This window comes from Coturnix japonica, chromosome 3 (assembly GCF_001577835.2).
Source record: "Coturnix japonica isolate 7356 chromosome 3, Coturnix japonica 2.1, whole genome shotgun sequence".
In the NCBI taxonomy this organism is placed as follows: Eukaryota; Metazoa; Chordata; class Aves; order Galliformes; family Phasianidae; genus Coturnix; species Coturnix japonica.
Window position 1 is genome coordinate 93,281,814 of NC_029518.1, and position 15,397 is coordinate 93,297,210.

The 15,397-nt window shown below is 35.6% G+C and overlaps 1 protein-coding gene across 1 annotated transcript in view; it reads right to left on the reverse strand.

Moving 5' to 3' along the window:
• Positions 1-12,290, reverse strand: part of APOB (apolipoprotein B) — a 35,268-nt gene extending 22,978 nt beyond the window's left edge. The window contains 13 exon segments of the mRNA XM_015859545.2: positions 259-470; positions 1,411-1,557; positions 1,660-1,777; positions 1,956-2,183; positions 3,155-3,374; positions 3,812-3,897; positions 4,085-4,209; positions 5,213-5,368; positions 5,546-5,699; positions 6,730-6,875; positions 7,731-7,846; positions 10,523-10,561; positions 12,140-12,290. Coding sequence (XP_015715031.1) covers positions 259-470; positions 1,411-1,557; positions 1,660-1,777; positions 1,956-2,183; positions 3,155-3,374; positions 3,812-3,897; positions 4,085-4,209; positions 5,213-5,368; positions 5,546-5,699; positions 6,730-6,875; positions 7,731-7,846; positions 10,523-10,561; positions 12,140-12,197 — 1,805 coding nt within the window. The 5' untranslated portion in view covers positions 12,198-12,290.
• Positions 12,291-15,397: the final 3,107 nt, after the last annotated feature.

Genomic DNA, 15,397 nt, shown 5'->3' on the forward strand with positions numbered 1-15,397 from the left:
CATACAACAGAGGTGACTGTATACATGGTTAGCTCTCTGCACATACTACTACTAAGTCTAAGGGCAAAAGCAACCCTGCTGTAACAAAGCCGTTAACCTGCTCAGTTGATGTTCTGACAAAGAAAACAAGCCAGCAAACTAACAATCAAACAACAACAACAACAAAAACACAGAAAACTCACACTACTAAAACAACATTCAATGCAGTATGGAAAAACTTTGCTCTTCTTAGGAGATCAGTATATAACAAAAACTTACTCTTCAATGCCTGTTTCATCAGAGTCTAGGATGTTGGCAATGTGTGAAGCGACAAAGCTTTTCACTTGCTCATTCTTCTCCCTTGTGAGGATTCTTATAATCTTTGTGAGATCAGCTGGGGAAGGATTCTTCATCAGTAGGAGATAGGTTGCTAGACGTTTATCTGTAGGTGCATCCCCTTCCTGGAATTCTTTCAGAAGTGCTGAACGATCCTAGATAAATATAACAATATTGTCATACTCCTTAGAGAAGAGACAGCATGAAATAATTTTGAGTATGTAATTTCTTCAAGACTGCATAATTACAAAGTATCCTTTTTTCCTAAAATCGGTCAAAGTCTTGTCATGGATAATATCCTGATACTGTTTCTTTTCTTAGATCTTTTCAGAGAAATTATTTTTTTATTAAAATAGATTTTCTCACTCTGTATCTGGCAAATTAATTTGTTTTTTTCTAAAAATGATTTTCTTGTGGGGGAATCTGAAATGTCCTGGTCTGCAGAAAAAAAAAAAACCTTAATTTTTTGATCATTCAGAAAGAAGGTGATCAAAATGCTCTGACGTAGAAAAACTAAAAACAGATGTTGGAAATAGATAGTGACAAATCAAATTCCTTAAATGGATGTAAGTCTGAGGATGTGATTCTGGGCTTCCAGACTTCTTAAGCCTTGTCTGGAAATAAGATCTCACCTTTTAGGTGAGATGATCTTACTAACATTGAAATCGTTATGCCATTGTAACGTGAACACAAATCTAAGCAATACTATGAATAACAATGACAACAACGTGCCAGTATAAAATATCGACCTGATTTTTCTTAGTAAATACATTTAAGTTTGAATTAATTCCTTATTTAAATCCAGCTCCAAATAAGCAGAATTCCATTTAAACCCTGTCCTGGAAATTTCCCATTTTAATTCAAAGTGTCCAGGGAAAGTGGCTTCTTCAAAGAAGCAGCATTCCCTGAATCAGAAGAATTTCTCAGACTTGTGGATTGAAATTAAACTAACAAAAGAAATTCTATTAGAGCAGGATGCAGCTAAAAGGAAGGTAGCAAAATTAAGAATTATTAGGAGTGCCCTATTTTATTCAATCATTTATGTGAACAGTCAAGGTGAACTGAACGCAGGTTATTCTAGTTCTTGTGTATTACCTCGTCTGTAATGGTCATTTTCCGGAATGCCTGTATGGCTGCTTTTTGAACTGAAAGAGATGCAGCTTGACTTCTGATACATGTTTTAAGAGAAGCTTTTAGGCTGGGTTTAGCTTTCTCCATTACTGCACCCATGTTTCCAATAGCCTGTCAGAGATGAAAACAAAGGAAGATGATTAATTTATTTTCTCCACCAATTGAAGCAAATTAATATATGTGTTGTGATAAGAAAGAAGCAAATAAAAATACCCGAAGTGTGAGATATGTGAGTTCAGAATCTCCAGAACAGTCAGTGCCAAGCTGTGATACCATGAAGTCAGCAACATCTGTTATTTCCTCTGTCACAATCATCTTCTCATTATAGAACCTGAAGCAAAAAATGCATGAGAAAAAAATGGTTAAAATGGAAAATGCCTATTTATTTTTTTATTTCAGTAGAACAAATTCAAGAGAAGAACAAAAAACCCTCAAGGAGAACTAATCTTAGAGTTCACACACTGTTTTCTTGATGTTATTCTGTAAAATTACATGCTGCCATTACTTACTTAGTAACAGCATGACTCAAGCCATAAAAGGAAGCTCGGCTTGGCTGATACTGGGCCATGTTAAGAATTTCCCGGATTCTCTTCGGAGTAGGAGAAGGTAACAGTCCCAGGGTATACGTGACCAGGTCTACCACAAGTGGATTCACGTTTCCAGTTCTCAGTATCTGAAGGACTGCACTATAACACTCCGGAGTTCCACACTGAATCAGGGCCTGAATTGTGATGGAACTGAAAGGAAAAGAAATAGCTTTAATTAATGAATTTCTTATTTGCACTTATTCCTGCATGCTTCATGTTTAAAGAAACATTTGACACATTCGCTCAAGTCTGTTAATATAAATGTGTGGTTATGTATAGCCAGAAGTAAAGCACACGATTACTAATCAGGAAGAAGCTGCTTACTTTTAGAAATTATGATAACACGTGACTAGATAAGAACAAGATGAAAAATATTAACATTATTACAATTACACAGACATATCTATTTTTCTCCATGGCTGTGAGATTTTTCATACCTTTCAGTATTATAATACATTGAATCAGACCGAGGCTCTCATCTATCTAGAGCCTGAGGGCATAAAGTACGCATAAACTCACTGAAATCCAGGCAAGACAGGAATAATATGATTTGGGAGTGGAGGTCAATGTCAAACCAAAGGTTTGTGCCCTTACATGGCTCTAAAAATCTCACTTTAAAAACTGTGTTCTTGGAATTTGGAATTACACTGCCCTTGAGCAAAACTAGATCAAAGATATTTGTCTATAATAACATGTTCACTGCATTGCATCAGGCATTTACACTTGGCTTGGTGGTGGGGAGGAAAACCCTACACTGCTATATTCAACTCAATTTAATTTATAGTTTAGTTTCTTAACTAAAATGAGAAGATTTGATCAGTTAATGATCATGCAATATTAGTACTTCATAGCTGTCTGGAACTTTCAAACCTATTTAAATTCTTAAACTGTTTTCATTTATTTAATATTCAAGTTATTGCCATCTGAGCACTTCTGATGGAAAAAAATTAGTTCTTGCTCTCTGATTTTTCTCTCTGGTTTATTAATATGAAATTTATCTTTCTGAAGGACAATCCTAACATCTATTTAAACTACATTTGCAGATAATGTGCAATGAATCATCAACTTTGGAATGATTTTTTGCTACGGCACTGACACAGGCTAGAACTGCTGGAACATACCTTGAAGTTTCCATCATCTTTGGTACAAGAGAGCCAAGAGTGCTGTTGTGTAGACTTCTAAGTCCCGAAACAAATTTGTAAAAGAGTTTTGCTCTCTGTTGGTTCTGCTGGGAGGCAGTAAGTTTCTGCAGTTCCTGAAGAATCTTCAAAACACCATCACCCTGCTTGGAAAATTTAGCATCTGTGCTTTCCAGTGCAAGTCCTTTCTCTTCCAGTTCATCTAGAAATTAAACCAATGACACTCTTTATTACTTGATCAAGGAGCTCTCTGCACTGAATATAATATCAACAGTTTAGATTGATTTATGCTGCAATTGTTGAAGTTCAAGAACTCAATATTTTGTAAAAATAAATGGAATGTACATGCAATTCCCCCCAAAATAGAATAATGACACTGAATTGCATAAAGCATCTGAAAATTTCATGAAGACATTTCCTTGGCACCTTTTATACTAGCAGAGTTTGCCTTTCTAACTTCTAATGAGTATATATTAGGAAAAAACATGCTCTGCCAATGCAATAACAATTGCATTTTAAAGAAGGGCATTTCAGAAACAAACATATAGTAATCAAGAATTGATGCAACCAAAGTTGCAAAAGAAATTATGGCTAACTTAAGTAATTCTGTTTGAGATTTATTTAGAATTGCAGCTGTACCTCCATCAAAATTTCTGCTGTTCATTCTCTGATTATCTTCAAGCTTCAGTGTCTGGTTGACTTCTGTCATCATACCATACTGATTTCTAGCAAAGAAACAAAAAATCAGTGCTTTAGTTGCATCAAAATTCCTTTGAGGAATCTTCCTACACTTCTTGCATCCTTACAAACAAAGTGCAGATTTAGGAATAAAGTCTTGTCAGAATTTGATACATTAGCATCCAAAATGAATATTTATTTTAAAATGGTAATTGTAAATAGTGATCAACATACTTGTATGAGGAAGGCAGAAAAAGGTGTTTCTCACTGCAGACAACATCTCTTATATGCTTTTTCTTTGGATCAATATTGTAGAGACAGGACTGAGTGCTACTCAGAAGGGTAGATAGTGGGATGTTCTGTAAAATGAAAAAAAATACGGGAGTTATTTTACTGAATAGGACAGGAAACAGTTTCAAAGTTTGCTAGTTTTCTTGAAACCTTAATTCTTACAGTCTATTGGATGGAGCATAACTTGTAATCATTCTCATACAGAAAGGAAATTATGCCGGTAGCAAATGTAAGTCTCTCAACAAGCAAAAATCCCACAGATATTCTGCCTTGGGCCTCACTGTAGTGTTTGGCATAGTAGTTACTTCATGATTTTCTTTCTTAGAATGTGTGACTAGTTCATATAAATTAGCTTGTAATTTTTAGAGTAGTTCAGGATCATGACGACAACTGATGTTCTTTCTAATTTCATTATTATACACATTTGAAGTTTTCTACAACAACGTGTAGAAGTAGTAGAAGTTATAAAACGTGTTTTTCACAATGATTATTTATTTATTTATTTATTTAACTTGGGGGGAAAACACTGAACAACTCAGAAGCCACAGTATCAGGAAGAAATCTTCAAATATTCATGCAAGCAACTGCATTTGATTGTAGGAGATTCAAATTTATCCTGAACAGCATGTCAAAACATTTACTTCAGGAGATTTAAAGCCCTCTCCTGCATATCACAGACATATCTGAGTGCTGGTGGTTTATATGGTTTACATGAAGTGGGAATGCTGAAAAGGTTAACCCACAAAATAAAAATGTTGTATATGATTTGATAGGTTATTGTGCAGTCAACAATTCCAACTCCATTTATTACAAAATTTCCTCCAAGAATTCATGAGAGGAATATCAAAGATAGTTACATTCTTTTTCTCTACTTCTGTTCTTCATAACTTACTGCCAACAAAACCACAGGCTGCTCTTACATAGGGGAGCAGAAAACAAGGTCAATATTGTATAAAATTGAAGGTCAATATTGTATACAATTATTCAAATTGTATAAGGTCAATACAAAATTAGTAGTTGCTTATCTGTTTAAGCAGTGCTGTATCACAGACTTTTCAGTGGTATACTTACTAGTCCTTTTACAATGGCAACAGGGCTGACATAATCTCTGATTGGACTGAAGTTGTCACAGGCTTTCAGGTTCCTGTTAACTGAAATATCTTCTGCAACACTTCCTCTTCTGGATTTGAACGCAACCAGACTGTCACACTTTCCATATACGGTATCCTAGAAGGAGGAAAGGAATCTGTATTTATTCATGCTGTCAGCCATTTTCTGTTCTGGCATAAATGCACACACTATCATCTGAATTTCCAGGTCTTCTGGAAATTATACATAACTCCACTAGGTGAGATTTCTTCCATTTATTAAGAAAAGAAGGTGAATGCTGTTCAAAATTCTTACCATGGAAATTTTTTGTAAGCTTTCCTCTGTTTCCGTTGGTGCAAGGAGAGCTGAGATGATTCCTCTCTTGAGATTGAGAATATTCAGAGGTTCATCCTTCTCTGGATATAGTTTGACTTTTGTTCCATCCTGAGTACTGAATTTTAGCTCATGTCTGTCAAAGAAATCCCCAATGTTAGAATGAAATCATTTTAAAACCACACAGGAAGGTGTGGTTTTAAACTGATGGGCCATTCCTAAAGCAGCATGTTTTTTCTTGGTCTATTAGTATTAGTATTTAATATTTGTTGTTACTACTATTTCAAAATATTATTATTAAAGTAGGTATTTCCCAGCAAAATTCTAACCAAGGACATTCTGGTATCACCAGACTACGTCATGTAAGGACAAGTAAATATCAGGAGCAATGGCTTGAAGTTAGAATTGCAACAGTTCAGATAGGAGATGAGCAAATTCTTAGACTGAGGTAATTATTAACTACCACAGTTCGCTACAAAATGATGGGAAAGACTAAAAGCCACTACTTGTGGTTTTTAAATAAAAATTGCACTGTGAAAAATAGATTTTAACACTCTCTGAAGTTTTTGTTAAGATTGATGGGTTGGGAAACAAGAGGGAGTGGAATGTGAGGCACTGCAATACGCTTATAGGAGTACAAATAATGCATAACTACCAAGCACTAGGGACTAGTTGGGTGGAGGGAGTAGTAGTAAGCGACAGAAATAGATAAGCAAGGAAAAGGTAAGTTGCATAGGTCATTAAAAATCATGATAGGAAATCCGGACTTCAGTCTCAAATGCCTTTCTATTGCAGTCTTTGTATCATATCAGCAAGGGAAAATGGCTGCAGACAGTCATGTGAGAATTTGCGTACAAGAACAAATATTCCAGTTGCAATAATCTTTTAGGGAACTAACCAACAGTTTCATGGGGTAAATGATATAAAAATTATAAAGACATTCCAGGTGAAAATTCTGGATAGAAAAAAAGCTTCCCTGGTAGAAATGCATTAGCCCAAACATAATAGGGAGAGAACTGCTACGGAACCAGCATGTAAACCTGCCACATTATCATCAGCATGTCCTAAACTTGGAAAGGCATAGTCAGGGCTGTTACATTACCAGTCATTCAATGCTAAAACTTCAAGTATTGATGAATTAGTTACTGATAACTTATATTTCTTACTTGGACATAGCATTTGCAAAGTCGTCAGAGTTCTTTGACTTCTTCAGAATGGCTTTTTTCTCACTGTCAACACCGGACGTCTCCCTTAGGGAGCAATGCATTGTCCTCAGGATGAACTGGCACAGCTGTGGTACCTCCAGCTCAACCTGAAAATACAAACTCTATGTGCCTATCTTTTTTTTTTTTTTTTTTTTTTTCCCATTACCATGTTCCCCTATCATCTAGCTGTAGTCTTGAAAACATGTTGTTCTTTGGGCTGGGCAAAGTGTCAGAATCATGCTGACAACTGCACTTGGGAAAGAATCCAAAGTGCTCTCAACAGCTTCAGGTAGCTTGAGGAAGAAGACATGAAAACAAGCACTGGTTTGGTTAATGGAGCAAAGGGTTCTATACACATATTTGAAAAACAACTTTAGGTGCTGAAAACTTATAGTACTAGAATAATTGTTTGAAAACCTGTGTCGCTGTAATTATTACTGTTGAATGTTAGAATACTGTAATCCAAAAGTAAAAATCAATTATTCAATTTCAGGGGAAAAAAAACAAAACTAGTGAAAGGAGCATTTTGGAGAAGCTAGAAGGGGACAGACATTAGTTTAATGCCCTGTGGGGCCTTTTTTCCCTACAGCATGGATTCTGGCTTGACGGTTACCACCAATAGGCTATCAAGTGGTAGTCATGTCATCAGTGAGTTGTTTTAGTTTGATTTCTAGAAATGTTTGATGTACACTCAAACCAGTAGCCAAGGAAAGCTCAATTACCAGGTCTTTTTCCTCTTTCCCTAAAAAATACAGCCCAATCAGGACAAAAAAGCTCTGATACATTGGTATGAAGGAATTATAAGTCTAGAATAGAGAGGCTTAATCTTCAGGACTCTCAATGAGTGCCTTTCAAAATAATAATCTTATTTGGAAAAACACTGAAGGATGCTCCCCAGTTGCCAAGTACTATATTAGTTGATATACTGTCCCAGTGAGTTGTATTTACTCCTGTTTCCTTACTTTACAGGTGATCTTTGAACCGCTCCGAGAATCTGTTGTTCCCGTGATCCCACTTGATGTTTCCGCTTCATATGAGTAAACATATTTTCTAAGGCTTTTAAACCGGGCTGCATCTTCTGCAATTAGGAAAACAAGTATTTACATCACTTGATATGATATGCATATCTAGGTCCTTACAATCCATATCAATGTGTAACTAAAATGTATAATACTCATAAAAAAAGCATGCAAACTGTCCCACTACTTTCTTGTACATTTGCTATAGAGGAGTTCATAGACAAAGAACAACTGGATAAATTCTAAAGAAACTACAGCTCAGGTAAAATTTTAGTTAAAGTGTTGAGTTTTTGGTTACACAGCTCTATATTATGAGCATTGACAATATGATCCGATCCACATTCCATTAATGACTATGACAGAACTAGCAGAAAACTTAAGGTGTGGAACTGTTTTAAAAATGATTCAATTTGTTCTATTTAAACTAATAAAATGATTAATTTCACCTAAGATTTCCACATAATAATTCAAAGATGCAAGAAGATCTAAATAATGTGAAAAGGACTGAAAGTAAATAAATACAGAAAAGATTAGGACAACAAAACTAGCATTCCTCATTACTATTTCACCTGAATCTACCAAACATCTTCCTAAAACCACTGATGTACTGTAATAAATTCACTTATTAAGTCAAGGAATTTCCTTAGAGAAGACTCTTTTTATTGGAGTTAGATTTTAGCTAGGTAAAGCATAGCTAAAACGCATGACAAAACCACCAAGTTTTGAGTGAGGATAAGGCAGGAGGAAGGATTTATGAATGAGTTTCTCTTAACATCAAAGGAAACCACAAAACAGAATGAGCTTCCTCAAAGGAATGGATTTAACCAGTGTTAAACACCTCTGCTGTTTTTAGAGGTAATTTGTCTATAATTTTGATTCCTACAGGGAAATGCTTTCCCAAGAGAGTGGTCGGGCACTGCAGTGAGCTGCCCAGGGAGGTGGTGGAGTCACCGACCCTGGGGGTGTTCAAGTAAAGACTGGATGTTGTATTGTCATGGCTTAGTGGGAAGTGTTGGTGATAAGTGGACAGTTGGACTGGATGATCTTAGAGGGTTTTTCCAACATTTGTTATTTTACGATTCCATGAATATTGTAACAGACATAAAAAAATGTATTTTGTTCAGAGTCAGATACAGGGATATAATCTTTTATGTTTGGAATGTGTAATGTAGGCCACATAATGTCCACAGGTACAGTTAGTTCCCACTATATTTACAGCTGTCATTTTAATCTAACCATATGACTGGGCATGTTAGGTGACAGGTGTTTTAAAGTGTTAAAGCAGTTTAGTGGCTACCATTCCCTCAGTTTGGACTGAGCATCTCACAGGGTTGTGACATTATTGTGATGCTGAGTGAAAAGTACTTCCCTAAACTTCTCCTATGTGGTCATTTGTGGCTATCAAAATGTATTTCATTTACAGAAGTAAAATCATCTTGCTGTAAAACCACACACCCACCATCAAATCTCTACTTTCCAGAACCTGCCATGAATGTAGCATACTCCTCCTCTGTTATAAAATATTTATTATGTCACATGGCAAGAGCAAAGGGATCTTGATGTATATGTCACAGATTTACATACTTAAAAAGGAGAAGAGAATATTATTTTGACTCTTTGTATTTCCTCCTTGGGCTGTCACTTTCATAAGCTTTACATACGTCAATGGTGTTTTAACTGAATTTAATGCAATTGCTACAAATTAATAATGTAATTAATAATAAGTATCATATAGCACTCAGCATCTTGCAAACATTTGAAAAGTCAAGTAAGTCATCTAATTAACCTTAAATTTACCACTATCCCTGTTGCTTTCCGCTGTCCTGAACTTTACCACTGCTTAACTGTACATGCTTAGAAATTTTCGTCAAAAGGATAATTATTGTTTTGTTTCCCATTTTTAGATAGCAATAAATGGAAAAGGAATATGGAAATGACAAGATTATAAATGAAAACAACAAATAATTTATTATATTAAAAATACAGAAGAAACTGGAGATGAAGCCCAGAAAAGTCTTTGTTTTGGGCATCTGAAAAAAACAGTTGCCTGGAGATGGTGCTGAAGTATCCAATAAGAGAAAAACAGCCTGAAGATCAAAAGGGACAATGAAGAAAACAACCCATTTGGAACTTTGACCCTACGATGGAACATTACGTGTTTAACCAGGCAGTCAGGGCCAGTCAGAGTTCATTATAAAGATAGGGGATACAGTCAGCATTTCCTGAGTTGTTTTTAGGAACAGCTGTTCCTGCTGATAGAGTTGATGATTTATTCTACAGGTATTTAGTTAGATATCCAAGTGCAATTCTGTGGGATAAGCAGACAGTGTGATGGAAATATAAGGAGTAAGATTCAGCCCATGTAATAGTAACATATACAACCTCATTAATAAAGTTTAAGAGTTGATAAAAACAGATTTCCAGATTAAGGAATTTGCATGTGAGAGTTAAGAAATCAACAAACAATGAACAGTAAAGTTTCTTAAAAGGGGACTTAAAGAAAGTTTAGAAATGACATCTCATCTTCTCTGATCTTACGAAACTTTTGAAATTCTTAGGGCTAAGCCTTATGGATAAATAAATGCCTAAAATAAATGACCATAAATACTTCAGTCATCAGTTTTGTTTTAGTTATTTCAGAGGAAGAAATTTACAGAATAGGAAAAACTCTGAAGATTGTATTCAGCTAGTAGAGCAATATAAGATAACAAAAGCAGATGCAAGAAATCAGTTACTTGAACATCCTGGGTTTCCATTTTCAGGTGTTTCTTCCTCTGTAAGGAGTAAAAAACAAGAATTAAAAGTGCAGAAGCAGTTTTCTAGCCATAAAGCAAGGACTATACAAACAAAAAATGGAAATAGTTTTCATTGCAAGATCTTTCTAATTAACATAAAAATTGATGTAGTTTTGCACTGAAATAAATAACAAATATGCTTAACACTGATGGCACAGAGTGAAGTTTAAAGAGCGTTACACAAATCGTCCTGACACTGTGAACTATGAGCTGAAAGTAGGATCTTCAGTTCACTAAATTAAATTACTTTGATTTAAACCTCAGGATTATCTTCTAGGTTGACCAGTATTTTTAAAGGTTCCATGTTACATGAAATTTTTAAGAAGTGGTCACAAAATTTATAGGCAGACAGACGAAATGCAACTCAGGTAATGCAGTTTGCTTACTGTAAAATCTTAGTCTGTTTTGGAGTACAGATATACTGCAGAATGAATGAGTGTCTGTAATCAGCATTTTGTACGCTCAAAAAATGACAACTTTGGTAAGTAATACTATAATTCTCTGCTACCAAAACTTTTCCAACAATTTGGAAAATATAGGCTAATATTCAAAGTTTGTAATTTGGAGGAAAAGAACACTTACTGGAAGTCCATTCAATTTAAGGATTATTTCCTCCAATATATCTTAGATACACATCCCATATGACTATTTTAAATGGAATAAAGGGTACTGCAGTACGCTTGCTGCATTCCTGTGTTGCTATATCTTTCTTTGGACTTTCACACATGAATGCCAGAAGTTTTCAGAATAGTCCCTGTGGACTTTCTAAGCTTCCATAATGGGGATTCTAAGGCTGATTGCTGTATAGTAATATAGTAGTTATAGTAATAACATTGATCATATGCATTAGAAACAAGAGCATACTTCAAAATTGTGTAACACCAGTCAGCATCAGAATGTGATGATGAATTCTATCTGCATATAAACCCTGAACTCGTTTAGATCTGTATAACAGGTGCTGGACTCACTCTCTTCCTTAAAATTCCTGAAACCTTAACACTACAGTGTCAAACTCTAAAAAGCCATTTCATGGGAAGCAAAGAGATTGCTCACAATAAGCACCATCATATTGACCCAGGCTGCCTTTTCTGATTTAGAAAGAAAACTTCAGTAGCCTAGTTCTTTTACTACTGTTAATGATGGCTGCATTCATTTAACTTCCATGGAGGTGAATGCAGAACAGCATTACAGAAAAACAATCAGGACAAAGTAAACTGTATGAATTTCTCATAAATCAGAAAAATAAATAGATAAGTAAATAAATAAATAAAAATAAATAAATAAAAAACAACCAAAAAAACCCAAAAAACAAAAAACCCAAACCCCAAAACACACACTTAGTTTGATCAAAAAACACCAGAAAACATTTGTGACTTTTCCTGCATTGGGATCCTCTTACAGTTGCCCAGCCCTAGAAGGGGAAAGAGATGATCTCTTCATCATACTTTCCATCTCTAATTCTATAAACCACAGTCCTGTTGATTTTCACTTTCTTCTTATTTTAACAAGTTCACAAATAAAGCAGCAAAAAACGCTGACATAAAAGATGGTACTTACGTGTGAGAACACCACTGCTGAGCAGCAGCAAGAGTAGCAAGAGCTGCACAGGGCCCATGGTGAGCCCTGGATGCTCTTGGTCCTCTTTCTTTTCCTTCCCTCCCCTCTTCACGTCTTCACCACCACCTCAGAGGGAGAATGAGCCTTCTGACTTGGACCTTCATTTATATAATCTGTAGCAAGCAGCTGAGGCAAACGGTTTAGAAACCTCAGAGCAAATTGCCAAAGGTCCAAAGGTAAGAGATCTAGATCCTCACTGCACTCCAAACACTGCTCTGCATTGGTTGCTGGGAGTCCCCGAAGGCAGAAGACTGAGCATATACTAGAAATAAGTTACTACGCCAGTTGTTGGGTTGTTTTTTTTCACAGATTTTTGAAAACAACATCTATCAGCTACAGCATTTCACAGTGTTTTCAAAGACATTTCCCGTGTTTACACAGGAAGGCTTCAAATGCATAAATCAGAGCTGAAGAAATGATGATGCCTGCAGCATGTTTTCGGCATGGATGTTGAGGGTACTTCAGAATGTCAGAGATTACTGTGTGATTTAGGCCTCTTCCCTTTACAAGCAGAAGAATGAAAAGCTGCTTCTTTTTTTCTACAATTTTTTTTTCTTCTTTTTTTTATTTTTTTTTTTTCCTACATAGTTTCTCATATGCTTTTCTAAAAACCAAGTTAAATTTCCTTTTATTATTCTGGCAACTTAGAATGTGTTCATGTTGAAGGGAGTTCTGTATAATTCTTTTGTTTTCTTGGTTTTACGTTCCATTTCTTCCATTTGTTAATGCAGCAAAGATATGACAATGACTTGATAACATTCCTTTGAATGAAGAAGATAAAACTGTGAAGAAAAACTGAATTCAGACAAACAAATGAAAAAAATGTTTATGAATATGCACATTGGTTAAAATTTGGTTTTGTGTCATGAGAAATCCCACTAGTTTGAATGCTCTCTCAATTCATACCCATTGAAGATAGTTGCAGTAAAAAAACCCTCAAAAACCCTCGACTGTGGAAATAGTTGAGGACATTTTGTTGAGTAAATTTAATTATCAGATATCTTATCAAAATGAAATGTTTTGACATTCCCAAATCAAAATGTTTCCTCTTAGCTTACTGAATCAACAGTTGAAGTTTAGTAATTTCTTTTCCCTTGAAATATTACCATGCATCACAGCAGTTCTCTTCAAAGCCTCTTATTTCTTTAGACCCCTTCTCTCTTGGCCTTCATGGTTAAGTTACCTTTCCCAGGATGTGTTACAGCACATAGGTCTGAGCATCAGTTCAACCAAATGGTAAGCATGGGGCATCCTATTCAATAAAGGAGATATAATTATGAATATGTCTGTGAACACTAGCAACAGAGGTTTTTGTTTCCTTTCATGTACACAGATGTCTCAGTATTGTGATATGTGACAGTGATTTTGCTCTGTAAAGCAATTCTATCATTCAACCCCTTTTCTGCATTCAAATATCAAGAGATCTTCACTATTATTTCAGATCTGTTTATTCGTTCACTTCAGCACTGCAAACTGATAGAGCTCTGGAGTGCCCAGTGTTCAGATGTTTGCTAGTTATATCTGTATTTTCCTGTGCCTCCCCACTGCCTTCAAGCATTTCTTTGGGCTGAAGCTGAGGCTGACTGAATTAACAAGACATTGGATGGACATAAAAAGATTACAGAAGTCATGACTCATCTCATAAGCATGATAAATGTGTAGGTAACCCCATTCTACCATGACAGGTTTATACTGCTGTATTACCTAGGCAAGGAACAGTGTTTTTTTTTTTCTTCACAGCTGATAGCACAAAATGTCACACAAAGCTTCTAGTCACCTAGGAATTATAATTGGAGGAAGTCAGTATTCAAATAGAAGCAAACACAAACTTATTTCAGCCACTTCAAAGCCTCTTATTTTTTATTATTTATATATGTGAAATTATTTATTCCCAATGTTACAGATTGGGAGTGGCTGCAATCTTTGGTATATGTTGTACGCCTCTAATCTATCCAGATTCAGTCCTGATCTAAAAGGCAATTACCTCAGCCATATTTCTCCAGCTGTCCTTGGATCAAGCCATCTGTGGTGAATGCTGTGCTCACCAGATCTTTTCCCTTAAGAAATATTTTTTGGTTGTGTTACTTAGAAAGAGGCAGTTTTGGCTTTGGAGGTCACCATGGTTAAGCTGTGTAGTTGAAGCGCAATGTAAGGCCGCAGACCAAGTTTGTTCAGCATTCCCTTCCAAAAAAACTAATACAAAAATTATAAATGATTTTAAAATGAATTAAATTATATTTAGAAAAAAAAATGTACAGATAGACAATATGCGCACATAATATCTGCCCACATCCTTTTATTCTGCTTGATGATACTGACATTTCCCTTTTTCTGAGACAGATTGGTCAAATGCTTTGACAGAGAGGGATGTGGTAACACAGTGACTGGATACATCCACTATCAGTTTCATCTCGTGCTTATCGCTGCATTGCTATAAGACAGGGGTCCTCTTCAGTCAAATCATGCAGATTCTTTAGTTTTAAATGTTATTTTCACTCAGTGATTCTTCCAAGGCAGAAATGTGGACAGCTGATAGAAGCAACTGCACCAGGTACTAAGTTTCTTATATTCCAAAGAATCCTTGTGCATCTTCCTTTCCCTTCCTCTCTGCCTTCTCTTTTTTTGCATCCTTTCTCTTTTTTTCCTTCCCTTTTTCCTTCTTTTTCCTTTTCTTTTTTCTAACAAATATACCCACTAGATGATGTTCACATTTCTTTATTGTTATTCATTCAGGTCAAGGCCAGCACTTCAGGTTCTTAGGGAGCTCTTTGGAAACATTGGTCTTACTCTTCTACTGTGTTTCCCAGATCGGTGTCATCTGTTTTGGTCTTAGCATGTCCTTCATCAGAGAAAAATGGTTGTATTTTCTGGCGAAACACCTATGGTGCTAACTATAACCCACTGGCACTTGGAGGAAACTGTGTCTCCCAAAGGAGGTGTTGGAGGTGCATAAACATATGCTCTGTTTGTCTAAGAACAGATGCCAGAAGCCTGCTGAGACATCAAGAGTAGAAAAATATTTGGCATCAGCCATCTGCTCCAGAATTTCTCTTCTTGTAGGTAGTGGAAAATGTTTCCTTTTTACATATTTATTTATTTATTTTGAGTATATTCCTGGGCAAATGGTCTGCCTTTTTTTTGTGTGTGTGGGTTTTTTTTTTTTTTGTTTTTTTTTTTTTTTTTTCCTCTGCACTAACA